At 50.3% G+C, this 19,810-nt stretch overlaps 2 protein-coding genes across 2 annotated transcripts in view; one reads left to right on the top strand and one right to left on the bottom strand.

Moving 5' to 3' along the window:
* Nucleotides 1–8,924, bottom strand: part of LOC103536447 (tetraspanin-15) — a 48,288-nt gene extending 39,364 nt beyond the window's left edge. Inside the window, exon 1 of the mRNA XM_030464163.1 lies at nucleotides 8,921–8,924. The gene's annotated coding sequence lies outside the window, so the exon portion shown is untranslated. The remainder of the gene's footprint in view (nucleotides 1–8,920) is intronic.
* Nucleotides 1,024–19,808, top strand: TACR1 (tachykinin receptor 1). The gene is made up of 5 exons (XM_008502608.2): nucleotides 1,024–2,543; nucleotides 9,782–9,976; nucleotides 14,637–14,787; nucleotides 15,053–15,249; nucleotides 15,846–19,808. Exons 1-5 carry the CDS (start codon nucleotides 2,143–2,145, stop codon nucleotides 16,135–16,137), a joined length of 1,236 nt encoding a protein of 411 aa, XP_008500830.2. The 5' UTR covers nucleotides 1,024–2,142; the 3' UTR covers nucleotides 16,138–19,808.
* The last annotated feature ends 2 nt before the right edge of the window (nucleotides 19,809–19,810 follow it).

Here is a 19,810-nt window from a genome sequence, read left to right as displayed (position 1 = left end):
CTTCCTGAAGGGTTTGCTCTGGTGTAAGAGCCCAGCAGCCTCCCTCCAGCCCCTCTGCAATCCCAACCCCCCTTTCCAATGGGTTTTTCAACCCCAGTGTTTAGGGAGCTGCAGCTTTCCCTGGCAGTGGTTCCTCTTCCACCCATCTGGGAGGCTGCATCCCAAGCACACAATTTAGGAATATCCTTTGCCAAACCAGAGGGACATTGCTCACCTTCCCAAGGTGATTTTCCTCTTCCTTGGTGCATCCCAAAGGAAAACCAGCTCTCCTGGCAAGCAGCACCACAGTTGGTATTTATTTCCTTTCCCCACGCTTGGCAGTAGCACGGTGCTAAAGGAGGAAGTCAAAATCTCTCCTGTCTGGTGGAGATGATGAACCCCAACCGTGGGAAGGTGCAAAACTCTCGTTTGCACTTTAATTAAATTCCAGCAGCCTCTTCGTGGGAGAAAAGAGGGTTTCTTCATGAAGGTCTCACCTGCCCAAGAGGAGCTGTGTTTGCTTGCTGGGCTGAGGGGCACTGAAATGCAAAGTCCTGTTTGCAGGGGGAGGAAAACACTTTGCACTGGGCTGGGAAAAGCTTTTTGCTGCTTCAGGAAATCAAACATTTGCTTTGTTCCTCGGGGATGCAAAGCCCTCACCCACCACAACGGAAAGGCAGAGAAATCCCAGAGCTCTTACACTGGAAAGCTGTAGAACTTATAATGAAAATAAAATCAGAAAAGCTTGGTGATGATCAGCGTGTTTTAACCCCCCAGGGACTCTCTGGAGCCTCTTTGTTCCAGGCACCTCTCAGCCCCCCAAAAAAGAAGGAAGATTTGGATGGCAAAGAGGTTGAAAAGGGGGATGAGGTGGGAAAAGGGGGAGAACTGGGGAGTTGAGCCCGCTGGGGAGGGGCAGGGGGCGGGGAGGCAGCGGAACCCCCCCGGCCTGACCCGGGGGAGGGCTCTCCGGGCCGGCTCTGCCCCGAGCTCTCTGGCACCGCCCGCGCTGCTGATAAAAGCCGCGGTTCTGCCTCGTCCGCCGCAGCCGGTACCGCGGCACTGGCTGTGCCTCCGCATAGCTCCGGTACCGGACCCGGGGCTCAAGGAGCCGGCTGCACCCCGAACCGGGAGGGACCCAGATGCTGCTCCGGTCCTGAGCCAGGAGGCACCTGCATCCCGCTCCGGTCCCGAACTGGGAAGGACCCGCACATCCTGTTACGGTACCGAACCCGGAGGGACCCGCATCCGGCATCCCCGCTCCAGTCCTGAAGCGGGAGGGACCCGCACCCTGAACCGGCTTCGCCCCAGATCTGGCCCCGGTCCTGGCCCAGCCGCACTCCGAGCCGGGAAGGACCCGCAGCCAGCATCCTGCTCCAGTCCTGAACTGGGAGACATCTGCATCCCGAGCCGCCTGCACCCAAACCGGGAGGGACCCGCATCCTGCTCTGGACCCGAATCCCTTCCTGGTCCCGACCGCATCCTGCTCCGGTTCAGAATTAGAAGAGAACCGGTCCCAAACCGCCTGCGCCCTGAATCGGGAGGAATCTGCAGCTGCACCCGAGCCCGGAGGCACCCGAACCAGCCTGCATCCCAGTCCAGCCGTGCCCAAACTGGGAGGTACCCGAACCATGTGTGTGCCTTGACACTGCCGGGCACCCTGCTCCAGCTGAACCCGAGACAGGAGGGACCTGCGCTCCCAACCAGCTCTGCACCCCAAACCTGTGCACCCTGAACCAGAAGGGTCCCAAACCGGCCATGCACCCCAAAATGGTTGCACCCTAAAGCAGGAGGGAGCTGCACCCTAAAGCATCCATGCACCCTGATCCTGCTGTACCCTAAACCAGGAGGAACCTGCACCCCAAAGCATCCATGCACCCTGATCCTGCTCCACCTAGACCAGAAAGTACCTGCACCCAAAAGCATCTGTGCACCCTGATCTTGCTGCACCTCACAGCATTCATGCACCCTGCTCCTCCTGCACCCTAAACCAGAAGGAAGCTGCACCCTACATCATCTGTGCACCCTGATCCTCCTGCACCCTAAACTAGGAGGAACCTGCACCCCACATCATCTGTACACCCTGCTCCTCCTGCACCCTAAACCAGGAGGCAGCTGCCCCCCAGAGCACCCCGGTTGCTGGTGGGGCTGGATGGTGGCACGATGGACAACGCTGTGCCACTGGCAGCAGAGCTGGAGCAGCAGTGGGTGCTCAACACCTCCCTGAACGAGTCCTTCAGCAACCAGTTTGTGCAGCCCCCCTGGCAGGTGGCCCTGTGGGCTGTTGCCTACGCCCTCATCGTGGTGGTGTCAGTGGTGGGGAACGTGGTGGTGATGTGGATCATCCTGGCTCACAAGAGGATGCGCACGGTCACCAACTACTTCCTGGTGAACTTGGCTTTTGCCGAGGCCTCCATGTCTGCCTTCAACACGGTGGTGAACTTCACCTATGCCATCCACAACGAGTGGTATTATGGGATGCTCTACTGCAAGTTCCACAACTTCTTCCCCATCGCCGCCGTCTTCGCCAGCATCTACTCCATGACGGCCGTCGCCCTGGACAGGTGAGTTCTGCCCACCAGAACCCAAACCTTCCCTGGCACCGAGTTGCTGTGCTCAGCTCCCTCTGATCTCCTGGCTGTGAGGGAGCGTCGTGGCTAAAACCAAGCTGGTTGGGGTCAAAGAGGTAAAATAATCCCTCTCTGTGCCCTGGTTGCAGGTGGCTTTGGGAAAGGAGCTCCAGAAAAGGCTTTGTAAGCCCTGAGCAGGTGGGCAGCGTGCCCTGGGTGAGTGTGGCATTGCTCTCCTCTCCCTTCCCAGCTCCTCTGCAGAACTGTCTGTTCCTTTCCCAGCCTCCTCATTTCAAAGCCAACTCGATATTTAGCACAAAATGGCATCACCTCCTGACAGAAAACACAGGTCTGTCTTGGGTGGGGGTTGTGTCGCTTGGATTGGGGTTGGGAACCCTCTAAGGAGCTTTGGAGAGGAGTTGGAGGGAGGCATCAGGACTCGGTGGGTGCCTGTGGTCACCCTGGGTGCTGGCGTGTGTCCCCCAGGCAAACCCACCTGTATTTTATCAGTGGGGCCAAGGGGGAGAGGTCAGTGCTGGGGATTTCTCTCCTTGGGCTGCAGCCAGCAGAGCTGAGTTGGGTTTGGGTGGGGTTTTTTGACTGGGGGTAGGAGGGGTCCCTGTGTTTTACACCGAGCAGTTCAGGCAGGGCTCAGCAGGGTGTGATGGCACGGGGGATGCTGCCTGTGCCACCCCAGGGTTGTCAGATGGGGGTCAGGGGACACACACCAAGCACCTCCAGCCCCTCTCTCTTCTCTGCCTTTCATAGAACCCCAGACTGGTTTGGGTTGGAAGGGACCTTAAAGCTCCTCCAGTCCCACCCTGTAGTAGGGTGCTCCAAGCCCCACCCAAGCTGGGGCCTTCAACACCTCCAGGGCTGGGGCAGCCACAGCTTCTGGGGGCAACCAGGGGCTCAGTACCCTCAAATTAAAGAATTTTTTTTCCTAATGTCCAACCTCAATCTCCCTTCTTCAAATTTTAAACCATTTCCCTTCATCCTCTCCCTACACACCCAGCCCTACCTCAGAAAAGAAATCTTTTTCTTTTTCCAAGAAATCTTTTTATTTGATGGCATTTTCACACCGGTGCAAGAGTCAAACCAAAGAGCTTTTGCAATTCCCTCTCAAGCCCAACAGATTTTTTTTTTTTCCCAAGGCATTGTATTTCCTAAAGACAGCTCAGCTCTCTGACACTTCTCTTGGGTCCTTCTTCCCAGGGAGTAAAAGACATTTTGGCAAGGGGGGGGGGGGAAGAGATTCGTGTTGCTGTATGCCAGCACATTTGGAGCTGATATCCAAGTGCTGCCCAAACTGGCACGGATTATTTCCCAATGATAAATTCTGGTGCTGTCCCAACTCCTGGGCTGACAGCTTGGGAAAGGGAGCTGGAGGGTGGGTGATGCTGTCTGCTCATTAAAAACAGGCTCAGCTTTTGTTTTGCTCTGGTTCCAAATGGTTACAAGCCCCCTGCCCTGAAATAAATCAGCCAGAGCCAAGCTCTCATACTGGAGATGTGAGAAGAATTAAAGAAATATTAATAAAAAGAGGAATACTGCCAGAGTGGCTCTGTTCATACCTGGTGGTGTTGCTGCCTCTCTATCAGGAGCATCTGAGGATCCTAGGGATCAGCTGGCACAGTCCCTTTCAGGTTCAGATGAATTCAAGAAATAAGTTGTTTTTAATACTTTGTTTTTAGCCTTCAGTCCACACCCTGCAATAGCCAGAAAAACAAATCTGCCAAGAGAAGCAGGAAAAGCATGTGTAAAATTCAGGGCAAAAGCCAATCTGGGAGCTGGGGGCTGATTTTTTTGGGGGGGAAATTGGTGTTTCCATCTTGCTTTCTGCACCTGCAAACCCATAACAAGAGGTTTTTCTGGGGCTGGGCTACAAAACCCCTGCATGAGGGCTTGGCTTACCCACCAAGAAAGACCCAGAAGAAGCTGCAGCCTTGGTGTGCAGACACCTCCTGCACAGACCTACCTGCTGCATGTTTTGGCCCCAAATTTCCAGTGAGGGGGGAAATTGGGAAGGTTCAGGTAGCAAGGCCACTCCTCTGCCCCTCCAGACGAGCAGCATGCAACAATATCTCCAAGTGCTGGAAAACTGCTGTTTTCTTCTGTCCAAAACTTGACAATAGCAACTCAAATGCATGAAATGCAGGAAGTTGTTCCAGGAACCCAAAAGCAAAAAGCTGTGTGGGAACAAGAAAAAACAAGGACCTGAAATTGAGCAGCAGAGTCAGGTGGGTTCAGCAAAATGGGCAGAGGTCAGAGCCAGGGTGGCTCTGCAATCCAAGACACCTTTTGATCTCCATCAAAAACTAGGAAAAGGGAATGGAATGTGCCTCCAGTTCCTCAGTGCTATTAAGCCATCCATCAGAGGGGTTGGGCTGGGAGTCTGAGGGCTCAGAGGAGCATCAGACTGCTCCCCTAAACCATCTCTGCTGGTGGTTTCTGCAAGCAATATCCAGAACAGCCTCGCTGGAGGATTTGAAACCACCTTGGGAAGACCCTGCCCAGCTGTAACAGAGATATTGAGAGAAGCAGGGAAGTGGGGTTGATTCTCCCAATGGCTTGTGATTTCTTTTCTGCAGAACCTGCCACAAGTTTGGGCAGGAAAAAAGAAAAAAAACCAACAAAAAAGCTTTTGCTGGAAGCTGGATCTGCTGCTCTTTCCCCAGGACCTATTTCAGCCAGGGCACAACTGCTCTGCAAAAATGAAAAAGAAGGTAATTCTGTAGTGTTCTTTGGAAGCCTGCAACAATAGCAGGAAATTCTGCCAGCCTTGACTCCTGATGGTTAAATCTGCTCAGGAAAAGCCATGAGGCTGCTTCTCAGCACCCTTCAGCAGTGGGGCCCAAACAGCTCACTTGGGCACTAGAAAATCTTGTCGTGCCCTTTGTTTTTTGGGTGCTCCAGAGCACCTCACACAGCCCTTCCCAGCCTTGAATCCTCTTGGTGATTTAATTAACTTGAGAGACAGAAAGCCCTGGGTTTATCCAATCTTCCAGGAAAAGTGAGAGCCCAGCAGTGCCCAGTCCAAGCTGATGTGCAGCCACACTTAGAATAAAAATCATCAACTCTGGACATCCCCATTGCAATACCTGTGGCACAGGGGGTGGAACTGAGTTAGTTGGTATTTTCCCTCTCCCTGGGACCTGGCTTCATTTCTGAGCAGCAGCACTCACCCCCACCATTAGGAAGCTTTGGACAGAGGAACCAGTTTCTGTGATGATGGACAACCTGGCATGGTGCTGGAGGTGAAGATCCTGCATTAAATGCAGGATTAGAAAAAGAATTGTGTCTGATCTCAAAACTTCAAGTGAGTTAAGCTGAAAACACTGCAGACTGAGCAAACCTCTGTGAGAAGGGGGAGAGCTCTGCCCCAAGCTCAGGGTGCAGCCAGACTGGGCAGCACTCAGGCTATTTAATATAAAGAAATTTCCCTTTCTCTGCAAAGAATCCTCTGCTCTAAAGCAGCAATAAAAGTGAAATATGGTGGGACTAACCTCCTGCCACTCCTAGACTCACTGCTTTACTCACTAGAAGAACCCCTTCTGCCTTCCACCAGCACCACCACTTGCAGGACTGGGCAATCCAGCTGAGATCTTTATATCCCCCACCTTTTTTTTTTTTTTAATTTCCAAACTGGTAGCCAAACCATATTAGACATCTTAAGATCCATCAATTTACCAGCAGGAGCTGCAGAAGAAACATCAAATCTGCTGAACCTTCATTCACCACTGCAGTTCCCAAAATTGCTCCTCTGCAACCAAGAGCAGTTAATATCTCCCCAACCCCTGATTATTTGCAGCAGAAAAACTGGCTTGGAAAATTATTTACTGCTTGCAAGCCTGAACGCCCTGGTTGGTCCTGGCTGAATCTCAGGAACACATTCACCAGCTCAGTGACCCCATGCCTACCCCAAGAGATGATTACTGCAGAAAGAAACCCTCCGGAGAAGACAAATTACATCAGCACACAGACAGATTAATTAGTCATTTACACCCTAGTGTAGCACCAGGTTGCTGGGGTTTGTTTTTTTTTTTTAATCTTGACTTAAAGGACTTGTGGGGTTTACAGCACAGGACTTTGATTTGGGTAATCTTGCCCTGTTGGGATGTAATTTGGAAGGGGGAAGCAAAAGGAGCTCAGGGTTTAGGGGAGCAGCCCCAGCACTGCCTACACCAGAACCAGAGCAGCTTTTTGCACTCCTGATAAATCAACATCCCCAAACCCAAGTAAAAAACTGCAAAGCTGCTGGGTGCTCAGCAAGGAGCTGGCTGGGAGTGTTGTTTTCCCAGTTGGGGTTGGAAAGCAAGGGGATGGGGAGGGACACAGCAGTACCTTGGTAAGGTGTCACTCATCAGGGCTGTCGATGCCTCTGCTCCCAGCAGCTGCTGGGTATGGAGTTGTCCTGGAGTGGAATCAATCCCAGTGCCCACCAGATACAAGTTCAGCCTGTCAAAAAAGAAATTGCATCTTTTTTCCTTCCCTTTCCATTGGAAAGAAGAAGGGGCTTGAAATTCCTCTGGCAATAAACAGAGGACTGAGATGAATTAGCAGCAGTTTGGTGGCTGGGAGATGATGCAGGTGACACAGGTTTCAGGCAAGCTTTTGGGGTGATCAAGGGGCTCACCTGGGAGCTGGGTGCTGCCAGAAGCCACCACAGGAGTTTGAGGGCCTCTGGTTTGACTTATCCACTGGCTGTGCTAAATTATTCCTCCTAATTCCTCACTGGCCCAGCAGGAACCACCCAAGCACTTAGAGGACCTGCTGGGTCACCAGCCCTGCATTTTCTGGGGGTCTTTTTGTTGTCCCCCTTCCATCTCCAGCTCCAGAGCAGAACTAATTGATTGATAAGGTGGTGCAGATGCCTTGAATCACAGCACCTACAAAAGGTGGGCTTGTGGTTTGGGTCCTCCTTTCCCACCCCAAGCACTGATTACAGGAGAGCTTTGTGCCCCCATACCAGCCCGTGGCAGCTCCCCAGGGTTTGCTCCCACCTCACCTGCACTTGGCTTTTCCAACAGAGAATTGCCCACAGGGTTTGCAAGGCCAGAGGTGCACAGGTCCCAGTTTGCTGGTGGGTAATGTGGCCTTCTCAGTCATCCTCGAAGGAAATCCCAAAGTGCTGCCAAAAGGGAAAGGTGGTGGTTTTGGGGAGAGACCTGCAGCCTCCTGCTCCATGAGGATGCTCAGGTCTCAGGGCAGCAGAATGCTGACATTCCCATGTTGGAAGGGTCTCTGGTTTCCAGCAAAGCAAGAAGTGGGAAGCAGCAGCTGCTCACTGTGCCTTCATCCCCTCTCTCATGTTTCAAGCACACAGGGCTCAGATGTCATCCAGATCCCAGGGATTTAGGGCCAAGCTTCCCTAAGCCACCCTGCTCAAGGGATGCTGGGTCTGCAACCACTGTTGTGAACAGGAAAGTTTTTCTCTACAGAGCTTTTGGTTTCTTAAGGAGGAAGGAGCTGGGGCTGTGCAGGAGGAGGTATTTGAGCCACCTCAATGAGGGGCATCTACTCTGACCTGGTTGGAAATTCCCCCCCAGGAGTGACTCTGCACTAAACCCCTCTTTGCTCAGGCTGGGAAATCCTCGTGCAACAGAACACCCAGCACGAGCTGCATCCTCTTAGTTCCTCACCTCTTACCTGTTGTACCCTTCCTACTTAATGAATCAGGGTAAGGAAAGTCTGGGATGAAAGATGCTTTGTAAAATCCTTCCTATTATATTAATCTCATCTCTATTACAGTCGTGCAACATTAATTATCCAGGAAGAATCCAGATTCCCAGATGCAATTAATAGATGGCTACAGTGCCTTGAATGCAAGCCCTGATTAATGACCCAGCCTTTCAGAGCTACCCTGGCCCAACGTGCTCATGTTATGGGGTCAGCATGGTAACACTTCCCTGAAACACAAGAAATACAGACAGATTGGGTAGAGAAATATGGGAAGTCCAATGGAAATGCAAGGAAATGAAGGTTATCTGAGTGCAAATAAGGCATAAGAAGCTGCTTTGCTGCCTGTACTGATGCTTTTCCACAAGCAAGACATCATCTGAGGTAGGGGGCCCCAAAACATTGCTGACACCCCGTGCCTTGCCTTTCCCTAACTTGCTTCCATTCCAGGGAGCAGCCAGAGGAGATTATCTAGGTCTAATTATCAGGTGGATTAGGTGGATTTTCAGCTGCACAGAGCTGATAAGGGTTGGTACCCTGGGGCAGAGAAAGACCTGATGGCAGAACTTCCTGCTTGTTGATTTATTAATACCTACGTGTCTGCCCCTGCAAGCAGCCACCCAGAAATGCAACGTGGAGAGTACTGGCCATCTAGAAAAAAGAATTAAAAGGAGAAACTGTTCATTCTCTACAAGGAAAAGGGCTGAAAGGAGAGACAGGCTGCCAATGTGTTGACACACACAGAGTGATGAGATGTTGCTCGTCTTCCTGAAGCTTGACATGGAGCTGGGGGGAAATTAAATAAAAAATTAGTGATGTTCTCACTTAATCCTTCCAGTGCTGCTGGCTGCTGCCAGCTTTGCACAACCAGATTTGCAGAGGGATAAATTCAATCCCTCTTGTCACCACTGGAGCTTTCCTCCCCTAAGATAACTGACATCTGGGGGAAGGAGTCCAGGAGCTGGGCAGATAGAGGCAGCAGCTCAGCTCCCCCATCCCATGCTGGTCCAGCATCTCCATTTTTAATTCTCCTCCTGTACCACTTGGCACTGAGATCTACCACACTGACAGGATTTTATGCAGGTGCAAAACTCCTGGGAGCTGCCAAATTGTGCCTGGCATTATGCAAATTGGTCTTCACAGAAGCAGCAGGTTGCTGGTTGCGTTAGCAAATCTGGTTTTCAGCTAAAAATCAATTAATATCTCAGACAAGATTCATATCTTGAGGGTAAGATGCTGCAAGAATATTGGAGCATTACCCAGGGAGTCCTCTGTAAAGGGATAACTCAAAGCAGTTTGCATTGTGCAGAGGGAAGGGCTGCCAGGATGCATTTAGAGGGTGTCAAAAGTACAACCTGCACACAACAGAGACCTAAACCTAAACAGAGACCTAAAGCAGCCCCAAAATGCAAGACTGGAACTTTCCAGCCTTGATTTTGAGACCTCTCACATCAACAATAACGTGAGAAGGGTTGGAGCAGATGATCCTTGAGGTCCCTTCCAAGCTGACACTGATTCTGTGATGATTTCTTTCTCCTTTCCCTACCTTGCAGGTACATGGCCATCATCCACCCGCTGCAACCCCGACTTTCAGCCACTGCCACCAAGGTGGTCATTGGTGTCATCTGGCTCCTGGCTTTCCTGCTGGCTTTCCCCCAGGGTTACTACTCAGTGATGGAAAAGCTGCCAGGTCGACAGGTTTGTCTGGTGGAGTGGCCTGAGCACAGCACCAACGCCTATGGAAAGATGTGAGTTGAATGTTGCCAAGTGGGGACTCTACAGAATTAAAAAAAAAAAAAATTAAAAAGAAAAAAAAGTCTGGGGAAAAAAAAAAAGAAAAAAAAAAGGAAGGATGGAAATGGCTTAGAGCTCCCTCAGATCCTCAACCTACCCTAATGAGGGGTGCTGTGGTGTAGTTAACAGAAGCAAGATCTCCCTCCTTATGCTGGGGCAAATGAAGGTTAATTAAGGTGAATTCAGAGCTGCTTGTGGTCCTAGAGCTCCCTGCCCTCCTTGGATGCTCATCCTCAAGGGAAACTCCCATAAAATAAGAGAATATCTTGGTTGCATTGCCTCCAAGGGCTTATTCATACTCACAGGCATCACTCAGGTTTTTTGGAGCACTTCTCCTGCACTCCATATCCCTGAAAGCTTCCTGAGGCAAGAATCATTCCTGCAAGAGGTAAAGAGGGGCTTCCAGGGAGTATCATGGCCAGGCAATAACAGAGAAGAAACAACACCTGACTGAGGATTTACCAAGTCCAAAGGGTACTTGGTAACCATTTCATTCTTGGTAACTGAAATTCATTCACCTGCTTAAAAAAACCCCAAAAACCAGAGGCTCTGTGGCATCAGCTCAAGCTGGGAGGCAAACCCTGAGGTAGGAGGGCTCAGCAAGAATCTGTTTCCTTCCTGTTAAGGTGCTGGGCTAATTAAATCTGGCATTTCTAAAGGGTCTGGGCAACCCTGCTGGTCTGCCAGCACAGCAGTCCTCTGGGGTTTGCTCTTTGAAGTCTGCGAGTCATGCAGTGAGTTAAATGTCATGTGTTAGGGAAAAAAAAGAGGCAGAGGGAAAAAAAAAAAAGGCATTTGTTATCTTCAGCCCTGTGGAGCAATGAGTAAGGGCTGTGAAGTTGTGCTGGAGCCAAAGCAAGACGCACACACAAACACACACACACACACATAGAGGGGTTTGGAGTCAACCTCAGCCTGGCAAAGGTCTCTCTGCAAGACAACTGAGATGAGTTTGTCAGTCAGCAGCGAGCTGGCTGCTCTCACTTATTATCTCTGTCTTTATCTACATTTTGCAAGGTAGGTATGGCAAGAACTAAGCTAAGGCCAGCCCCACTGATCCCCAGGGGTGGTTTCCAACCTTAATTATTCCAGAGCCCCAAGATTAATGGAGCTGTCGGGAAGGAATGCCGCTGGCTTCAGCAGCCCACATGGCCAGGATGTGTCCTCCCTCCCAGGCCCAGAGCAGCAACCATCACCAGCTCAGTGCCTGGGTTTGACAGATCATTTTTTATTCAGCTGCCCGCCAGGGCTGTCACTGTTTCAAATAGCTAATTCAAGAGAAAAATACCCCCGTGGACTTAGGAATGATTTGCTGCTGGAAGGCAGGCACAGCTTCCAAGCCTGAGCATCCCGGGGGGCCAGCCAGGGGCTCTGCAACCAGGAGAGCAGATGCTAAGCAGAAAAATAACCAAAAAAAATCAGAGAACCAAATATTTTGTGAGGACTGAAAAGAACTTGCAGCTCAGGAGCCTCTTCCCAAACTGCAGGAGCCCACTCACACAGCATGGAGCTGGGGTTTTCTGTCCCAAAATAACTTTTCAGGGACAGGTGGCTGGTCCTCTCTCAAACCCCTTCCCCTGCTCATGTGGCCTTGCAGCAGTTATTTAAGGCAGGGGCTGGCTTGGTTGCAATGTCAGGATGCAAAATAATATTATTTCAGTACTTAGTGAAAACTGGGGATTTCTCCCAACACCACGGGGTCCTTTCACTTGGCAAATGGAGCTCAGAAAGGCCAAGCCTGGCACACAGAGAGTACCAGAGCCAGGGATGTGCATTTGGATTTTTTTTTTTTTCCCAGTGGGAAAACATCTCCAGTTCTCAGCCTGCTCCCAGGGGGGAAGCAGGCAGAGGTGAGATGCTGCATCAGCCCCAGGAGCAAACAATTTGGTGACTCCTCAGCCCTGGTTCCCTTCTGATTTGGGTTTCAAAGTAGAGGTCTGCTCTATTCCCATTCCCTTTGCTGCTATTTCAGTTTAAGGGAAGGAGTAAAGCTGCTTCCCTTTCCAGGAGCCATCAGCCCCCAGCAGCCAGCTAGACTTTGTCAGGCAAATAAAAAAAGAAAAGCAGCCACCAACATCCTTGTCCCTTAACTCCAACACCCTTGTCCCCTAACTCCAACACCCTTGTCCCCTAACTCCAACACCCTTGTCCCTTAACTCCAACACCCTTGTCCCTTAACTCCAACACCCTTGTCCCTTAACTCCAACACCCTTGTCCCTTAACTCCAACATCCTTGTCCCTTAACTCCAACACCCTTGTCCCTTAACTCCAACACCCTTGTCCCCTAACTCCAACATCCTTGTCCCCTAACTCCAACATCCTTGTCCCCTAACTCCAACACCCTTGTCCCTTAACTCCAACACCCTTGTCCCCTAACTCCAACATCCTTGTCCCCTAACTCCAACACCCTTGTCCCTTAACTCCAACACCCTTGTCCCTTAACTCCAACATCCTTGTCCCCTAACTCCAACACCCTTGTCCCTTAACTCCAACACCCTTGTCCCTTAACTCCAACACCCTTGTCCCCTAACTCCAACACCCTTGTCCCCTAACTCCAACACCCTTGTCCCTTAACTCCAACACCCTTGTCCCTTAACTCCTACGGGCTCCCCTAAATCCCCATAGGGGATTGGTCATGCAGAACCCTAAATCCCCACACCCAAGACCTTTACATTCCAAAGCCCACATGTCTCTGAGTGCTCTGATCCTGCAGTCCTTGCAACCTGAATACCAGAGGTATGGTTTCACATGGAGATCAGTTCTCAGCACCCAAGGGACAAAAAAACAAAGTCCCAGAGCAATCCCTGACAATCCCTGTCATGCCCAGGCAGCTCCAAACTGAGGATCTGCCTGGCTCAGGTTATCTGACAGCCCCTCTGAGGCATTTCTGCAGGGTTTGCAGCTGGTTTCAGTGCCTGCACTACAGGGGAACCACAACAAAAAGCTTGATGGGGGAGCCACGGAGACGCCTCTTTAATCCCCAAAACAGAAACCAGCCTCACAAAATCCAGCTGAAATGTGATTAGCAGGGGGCCAAGAGAAGGGCAAATGAGATTGCAGGTCCAAAACCAGGGCTGGGGCCAAGGCCAACTGCACCAGGCAGGAGCCAGCCCCATTCATTCCTCTTGGGAGATAGGATTCAATCCAAGCTCTCTGGGAGGACAACTGAGAGCAAGAGCAGAGCGAGGCTACAGGGCTTGAATGACCTGCAACAGATGCAGCCCCTCACATGCAAGCACCCCAAAAGTGCATGAAAAAACCCTAAAACTGCTGGGAAAAAATTACCTCCAGAGCTGAGAGCACAAGGGATGCTTTGCAAGGCAGCATGGTGCAGACAGGCTGTGTTTCTGTACCACTGGTTTTCATCTTTCAGCAGGACAGAGAGGTTTGTGCAAGCTCTGATGGCAGGAAGGACCCTGCAGGGTGAAACCATCCATCCCCAGGGCTCCAAACAGCTTTTTTTTTTTTCTTTCTTTCTTTTTTAAGCAAACCACTAAATCCTTCACTGAGCCCATTCTTTTATTGCAACCTGCTGCAGCTCCACCAACTCCACAGCATAACAGCCTTGAGCCTGTAGGAACAGTTCAGTCCTGACTGTCTTGTTCCATTTGGGGGTTATTTATACCTCTGATAAACAGACACAAAGATCCTGAAGAACTGACCCAACTACTGAATTCCCAGACAGGTTTTAATGAACCTCCCCAACAAGGGTTGAGGCTCCAGATAAAAGGTGTGATCAGAGGAAGCATTCCTCTCTAAAATAACCTGGGGTTGAAATAGGGTAAAAATGAGAGTACAGCCACTTCAGCTAAGATCATAGGATGGGTTGGGTTGGAAGGGACCTTAAAGCTCATCCAGTTCCAGATCCCTGCATGGGCAGGGACCCTTCCCACAGCCCAGAGTGCTCCAAGCTCCATCCAACACTTCCAGGGATGGGGCAGCCACAGCTTCTGGGGGCAACCTGGGGCAGGGGCTCAGCACCCTCAAATTAAAGAATTTCTTCCTAATGTCCAACCTCAATCTCCCCTAAATCTCCAAGTTTTAACCCATTTCCCCTCATCCTCTCCCTACCCCCCTGTGTCCAAAGCCCTCCCCCAGCTTTCTTGGAGCCCCTTCAGATATTGGGAGGTTGCTCTGAGCTCCCCTGGGAGCCTCCTCTTCTCCAGGCTGAACAACCCCAATCCCTCAGCCTGGCTTCCCAGGGAGCTGCTCAGCCCTCTGAGCATTTCAGTGCCTCCTCTGGACACCTTCCAGGAGCTCTGTGTCCTCCTTGTGCTGGGGACTCCAGAACTGGACCCAGCACTGCAGTGGGGGGTCCCTTAAGAGCAGAGTAGATGGGGTCCTTGCCTTCTGAAGGAAACAAGTTTCTCACAGATTTATACATCCAGTCCCAGGAGCATGCTAGGGTGCCAAAGGCTGGCAAAGAAACTGGGAAAAGATTGGAGTGAAAGTTGGGAGTCCTTCCCCACCTGAGCTCTGCAGGAATTGTGCCAAATTCTTTTTGCCCCAGTGAAGCTCTTCACCTTCAAGCTTGGTCTGGCAGAAAAAGACTGAAGAGGTAGAGGACACACTCAGTGACCATATTTTTTTTTATCTTTTTTTTTTTTCTTCTAGCTATCACTTCTGCATGACCATCTTGATCTACTTCTTGCCACTTCTGGTGATAGGATGTGCCTACACTGTGGTGGGCATCACCCTCTGGGCCAGTGAGATTCCTGGTGACTCCTCTGACCGCTACCATGAGCAGGTCTCAGCCAAGAGGAAGGTAAGGAGCTCCAGACACAGCAGGATGTGCCATCATCCATGCCCAATCCAAACAAACCAGGGCCAAAAATACTTCACCAGGGGTGGAACCAGGCTAGGATTTGATGCTAATGGAGCAGTGTCCTCCAGAGCTGTGCCCTCCATAAACACCCATGGTTTAACCAAAGTGTCAGCCACCTCCTCCCAGTTGGAGAGGTCTCCAAGGCAGAAAGAGGTGAGTTGTTCAAAGGATGACTTTGCTTCCCTGCCCACTCTTCTTTTCCCAGGTAGTGAAGATGATGATCATCGTGGTGTGCACCTTTGCACTCTGCTGGCTGCCCTACCACATCTACTTCACCCTGCAGTACTTCAACCCTGAGTGGTACCTGCAGAAGTTCATCCAGCAGGTGTACCTGGCCATCATGTGGCTGGCCATGAGCTCCACCATGTACAACCCCATCATCTACTGCTGCCTCAACGACAGGTGAGTGTCCTGGGACTCCTGGTGCAACAGGAAGGGGAGAGCCAGAGGGGTCTGATGGAGGAGACTATGGATGGAGTATTTTTTCCGGGATGATGCTGTCCCATCCTCTGCCAGGGGATGCTTGCCCAAGCCACAAATACTCACTTAAATAAATCTTTCCTAAAGCCCCTATGGGATTGAAGGGCTGACTCCTTATTGGGGTTGATCACAAGTCTTCTCCTCCCCTTAGTGAAAAGTTGCAGAACAGAAAGTTGCAGAAAGAAATATTCTTTCTGTTGTTCAGCACTGCTTAGCTCTGTCTTCCCACCCTTAGCCATGTCCTTTTGCCCTCTCCACATCCCTCATCCCTGCCTTTCCCCATCTCTGTTTTTGAGCAGAAGAGGCAAGTTTTTCACTCTGAAGACAGTCAGACACTGGAATGGTCTCCCAGGGGAAGGGGTGGATTCCTCCACTTCGGGAAGTTTGAAGTCTGAGCTTGACAGAGTGTTGGGATGTCATATAAACAATAATATTGGGAGGGTCAGACCAGGTGATGCTTGAGGTCCCTTCCAACCTGAGACTCTGGGATTCTCTGATCTCTTCTCCTCTCCCCCCAGGTTCCGTGTGGGGTTCAAGCATGCCTTTCGGTGGTGCCCCTTCATCAGCACTGGGGAGTACGAGGGCCTGGAGATGAAGTCAGCCCGGTACCTGCAGACCCAGAGCAGCATGTACAAGGTCAGCAGGATAGAGACCACCGTGTCCTCAGCACTTGGGGCAGCTGAGGAGGAGCTGGAGGAGAGCACCAAGGCCAAACGTCTCTCTGTAGACATGACCTCCAACGGCTCCTCCCGCAGCGACTCCAAAACCCTCTCTGAAAGCTTCAGTTTCTACTCCAACACCCTCACCTAAGCAGCTCCCCAGCTCCATCAGCCACTCACAAGGGTGTCCTCATCCCCTCCTCTCTCTCCCCAGGGTGCTGCAGTACCCAAGCCACCTAGAATCATCACCCCAGTCTGTGATGTGCCAGCTTTTTCCCATGCTGTTTTACCACCTCTTGCTGGGCCACTCGCCCTTTGGTGAGCTCAGAGCAAAAGCTGGGGATGAATTCCAGGTGCTTCTCCATGGCTCATGTCCCAACTCTAGGAAAGGCTGGCTGACCTCTACCTCGCTCACTGCCTGGCCAAGCCACCCCTTGCTGGGCAGGTGGAGAGGATGCAGAAATGGGACAGAGAAGGTTTGGGTTTTTTGTCTCCAAAACCCCAAGCACAGCCCTGGCAGACACTTTACTGCTCTCCCAGCACATCCCATCCCACAGGAAAATCAACCAGTCTTGCACTTCTCTCCTCCCCCCTTTGATATCATTCTCCATATCACTCCCAGATGAAAATATATAGAGAAATTAAATTGGAAAATACAGCAAGAAAACACTGCTTTTAACTTCAGGAGCCTGTGCATCCATGGGGCACCACCAGCCCCTTGGTGTTTCAGCTCAGCTCCAGGCATTTCTTCTCAGCCTCATCCCTGGCACCCACATCCCTCTGCAGAAAGGTTTTCTGTTGCCACCCCACAACACAGCTCACCAAAAGAGGGCTCACAAAGAAGGATTTCAGGACCCAGCCAGACTTTGGTTGCTGTTAATCAGCCATATGTGCCAGAAGCAATCACTCTGATTTCCTAGAAGGCCCCAGGTGATGTCTCTCAGAGATTTTGGAAGCCTCTGGAGGTCTGGAAGAGAGAACGACCATCCTGGAATGCTTTGTGCCACCTGGAAATGTCTCAAACTGCATAGAGAGGAGCATGGAAAATTCTGTCAGGAAAAACAAAGTTTCATCAGCATGCAGGGCCTGAAGAGAGACAAGAATTGTGCTTTACTAGAGGGTTGCAATGATTCACTTCCACTTTCTGGATTTTGTTTTGATCAAGAAAAGCACATCTCTCTTGTCTTTTGCATCAAAAATTAAGTTTATGATGTGTACATGGATCTAATACTTTAATCCTGTTATAATGGCTGATTTTTCCCTGGGGCTGTTCATACCAAGGGCTCCTGTGGTCAAATATATGAACATACACTCAAAGGGGAAAAAAAAAAATATAATAGGGGAAATTTGGCTTATTGGGAGGAAATCCACAAATTTGGGAGTATTCTGGGGGAAGTTCTATCAACTGCTCCTTGCTGCTGGTTCAATTTATCACTTTCAGTGAAGAAATCAGACTCCTAAAATGGATTCAGTACAAGACAGACACACTGGAGATGTGTGATAGATTTGCACAGGGCAAGAAAATGGCTTTCATTTGAAAATAAACAAACATCAGCCCCTGCTAAGCACACAGCAAATTCTGGAAGTAAAGCAGAGAGGACTTTGGGAGCTTTTCAACTCTTCAGCCTCCAAAGGGGCTGCTGGAAAAACCACTCATCAAATGACTCAGCCACAATGATTCTTGGGAGATATTTAAGCAATGACTCCAGCAGAAATTAAATGGATGGGGAAAGAGATGGATCTAAGAGCAACAAAATGGCTGCAAAACCAGATTGGCAAGAACAATCAGCATCTTTTTTTAAACAAATATCCTGCCAAGTGCCAGGAGTGAGGAGCAGCTCTTCCAGCCCCTTCCACTCTGTTCCCAACTGCTGCAAGGACACGAGGTTACAAACTGCAAATTCTGGAATGTGCTGGGTTTTGTCTTGCTTCAAACTCCCACTTCTCCCTGTTCTCATTGCCTTAATATATACATTCCCTGGCCACTGCCTCCAGCATCCCTGTGCCATGAAGAAGCTGCAATGCCTGAGGATTTTTTTTTGGGATGGGCAATGCCAAAGCATTTTAACCCTGGGAATCTTTCCCCCCCCAGTTCCCCAGGAGCTGTGCTGCCAATACACAAGAAGGTGCTACAAAAACCAGAGCCAAATACTGATTTGTTCTCTGCTGCCAACCCAAATACAAAGAGGGAGCTGAAGAAGGCAAGCAGAGATCTGCTCCATAAGCTCCACACACTGGAGTTTGTGTCAGGTTGTGAGAGGCATCAGCATTCAGGAAAATTAAATATATATATATATAACCACACTGCCCTTTTGCCCATAATTTATGCCCCAAGAAAGATGAGACTTGCAGAGAAATGACAACTGTCTTTTCACAAACAATGCTCAGCTTGAAATGTGGGACAAGCCCAGGGCCATGCCTGGCAACACTGACTCAAGCTGAGAGTTTCCAGCCTGAAATGTTTCTTGTGCATCTTGTAGAAAACTCTCTTGAAATCAAGTGAGGGAAATTCCCACCCCTCATAAAACAGTGCCCCTGACAGCAGCAGAGCCTGGCTGGGATGCCCAAGCTGATGGCAACAGGTCTGAGGATCATTCAACAGATGGAGAAGGATGCAGAAAAACCAAAATATTGTGTAAATGGGTACAACCTGCCCAAACTTGAGTTTTCTTCCCCCCATCCAAGTGCCAAATCATTTTCCCTGTGGAGGCAGGAACAGGTATAGGGGGCTCTTTGCATATTTAGGATCTGGGTGGGATGTTTGGCTCAGGTCCATGTCTATGACCTGGATCAGGCAAGACAAGCTGGTTTCACCAACCTTGGGATGCTCTGAGCACACAAAGCCACAGAGAAATCTTCTTCTGAAGCTTGAAAAGCTTAAAACAAGACTACCCCTGCTCCCAGGTTTGGGGATGGGACTTCAAATCATGTGGAAGCCCAGCCTCTACACTACTGCCAGCTCTGCTTTCAGACAGGTCAGCTGAAACAGAGGCTTTCCTGAGTTCATGAAGCCCTTTTCCCTGCTTTGCTTGCAGCTCTTGGATTAGAAACTCAATTGCTAAGTGAGACAGTTGCTCTGCCTCTTTCCTGCCTCTCTGAAATGCAAAAATCACAGCATCTGGAGAGAATCCCTCAGCAGGTCTGTGGAGGCACACAGATAACTCCCACCATCATTAAGAGGAGCTCCCTAACCCCAGGTACAATCCCAAACTGTCACAGGAGGAAGCTCTGAAACTCTAATCCCAGCCTGAAGCCAGATCCCAGCCCCCAGGAAGCTGATTACAGGCTGAGCTTTGCCCTCTGGCACTCAGAATTTGCTCTTTTCACCTAGAAGGATGTTCCACCTCCCAGCAGGAGCAAGGAGCAGCAAGTCCCCAGTTCCATCCAGCTCTCCAGGGCTGCTCAATTGCTCCACAATACAATATCTACACTCTGTTTCACCTCTTTCAACACTGATCTCCCCCCAGCTCAAAACAAAAAAAGCAGCAAAAGCCAAGCCCTCCTGTGAGATCACACAACCCAAGTGCCCAGCCTGAGAGCTCCCAGCTTCAGTTTACCATTAAAATCATAATTTTTAGATAAAAACACCTCTCAGACTTCAGGAATCTGTTACTGAGCAAACCATTCTGCAATTAGAAAGCAAAGTTTAACATGCAAATAGCCCCTTGTCCTGTGCTATATCCACCCAAAATAGCACCTCAGCTGGAAGCTGGCACTCATCAGTTAAACAATGAGAAGGGACAGTGAGTCCAAGAGCAGCTGAGCATGAGAGATGACTCTCAGGTGTCTTTGCCCTTAAACCTTCCATCCCAGCCAAAAAAAAA

Source organism: Calypte anna, chromosome 22, assembly GCF_003957555.1.
Source record: "Calypte anna isolate BGI_N300 chromosome 22, bCalAnn1_v1.p, whole genome shotgun sequence".
NCBI lineage: Eukaryota > Metazoa > Chordata > Aves > Apodiformes > Trochilidae > Calypte > Calypte anna.
Note: the sequence above shows the minus strand (reverse complement) of the source record. Positions and strands in the feature narration are given on the sequence as shown.

What these genes read in the sequence shown, in the direction of transcription:
- TACR1 (XM_008502608.2), top strand. Translation starts at nt 2,143, where the DNA reads ATGGACAACGCTGTGCCACTGGCAGCAGAGCTGGAGCAGCAGTGGGTG. An exon ending in ACCAACGCCTATGGAAAGAT is followed by an intron (nt 9,977 to 14,636) that starts GTGAGTTGAATG and finishes TTTTTCTTCTAG; the next exon opens with CTATCACTTCTGCATGACCA. An exon ending in TACTGCTGCCTCAACGACAG is followed by an intron (nt 15,250 to 15,845) that starts GTGAGTGTCCTG and finishes CTCTCCCCCCAG; the next exon opens with GTTCCGTGTGGGGTTCAAGC.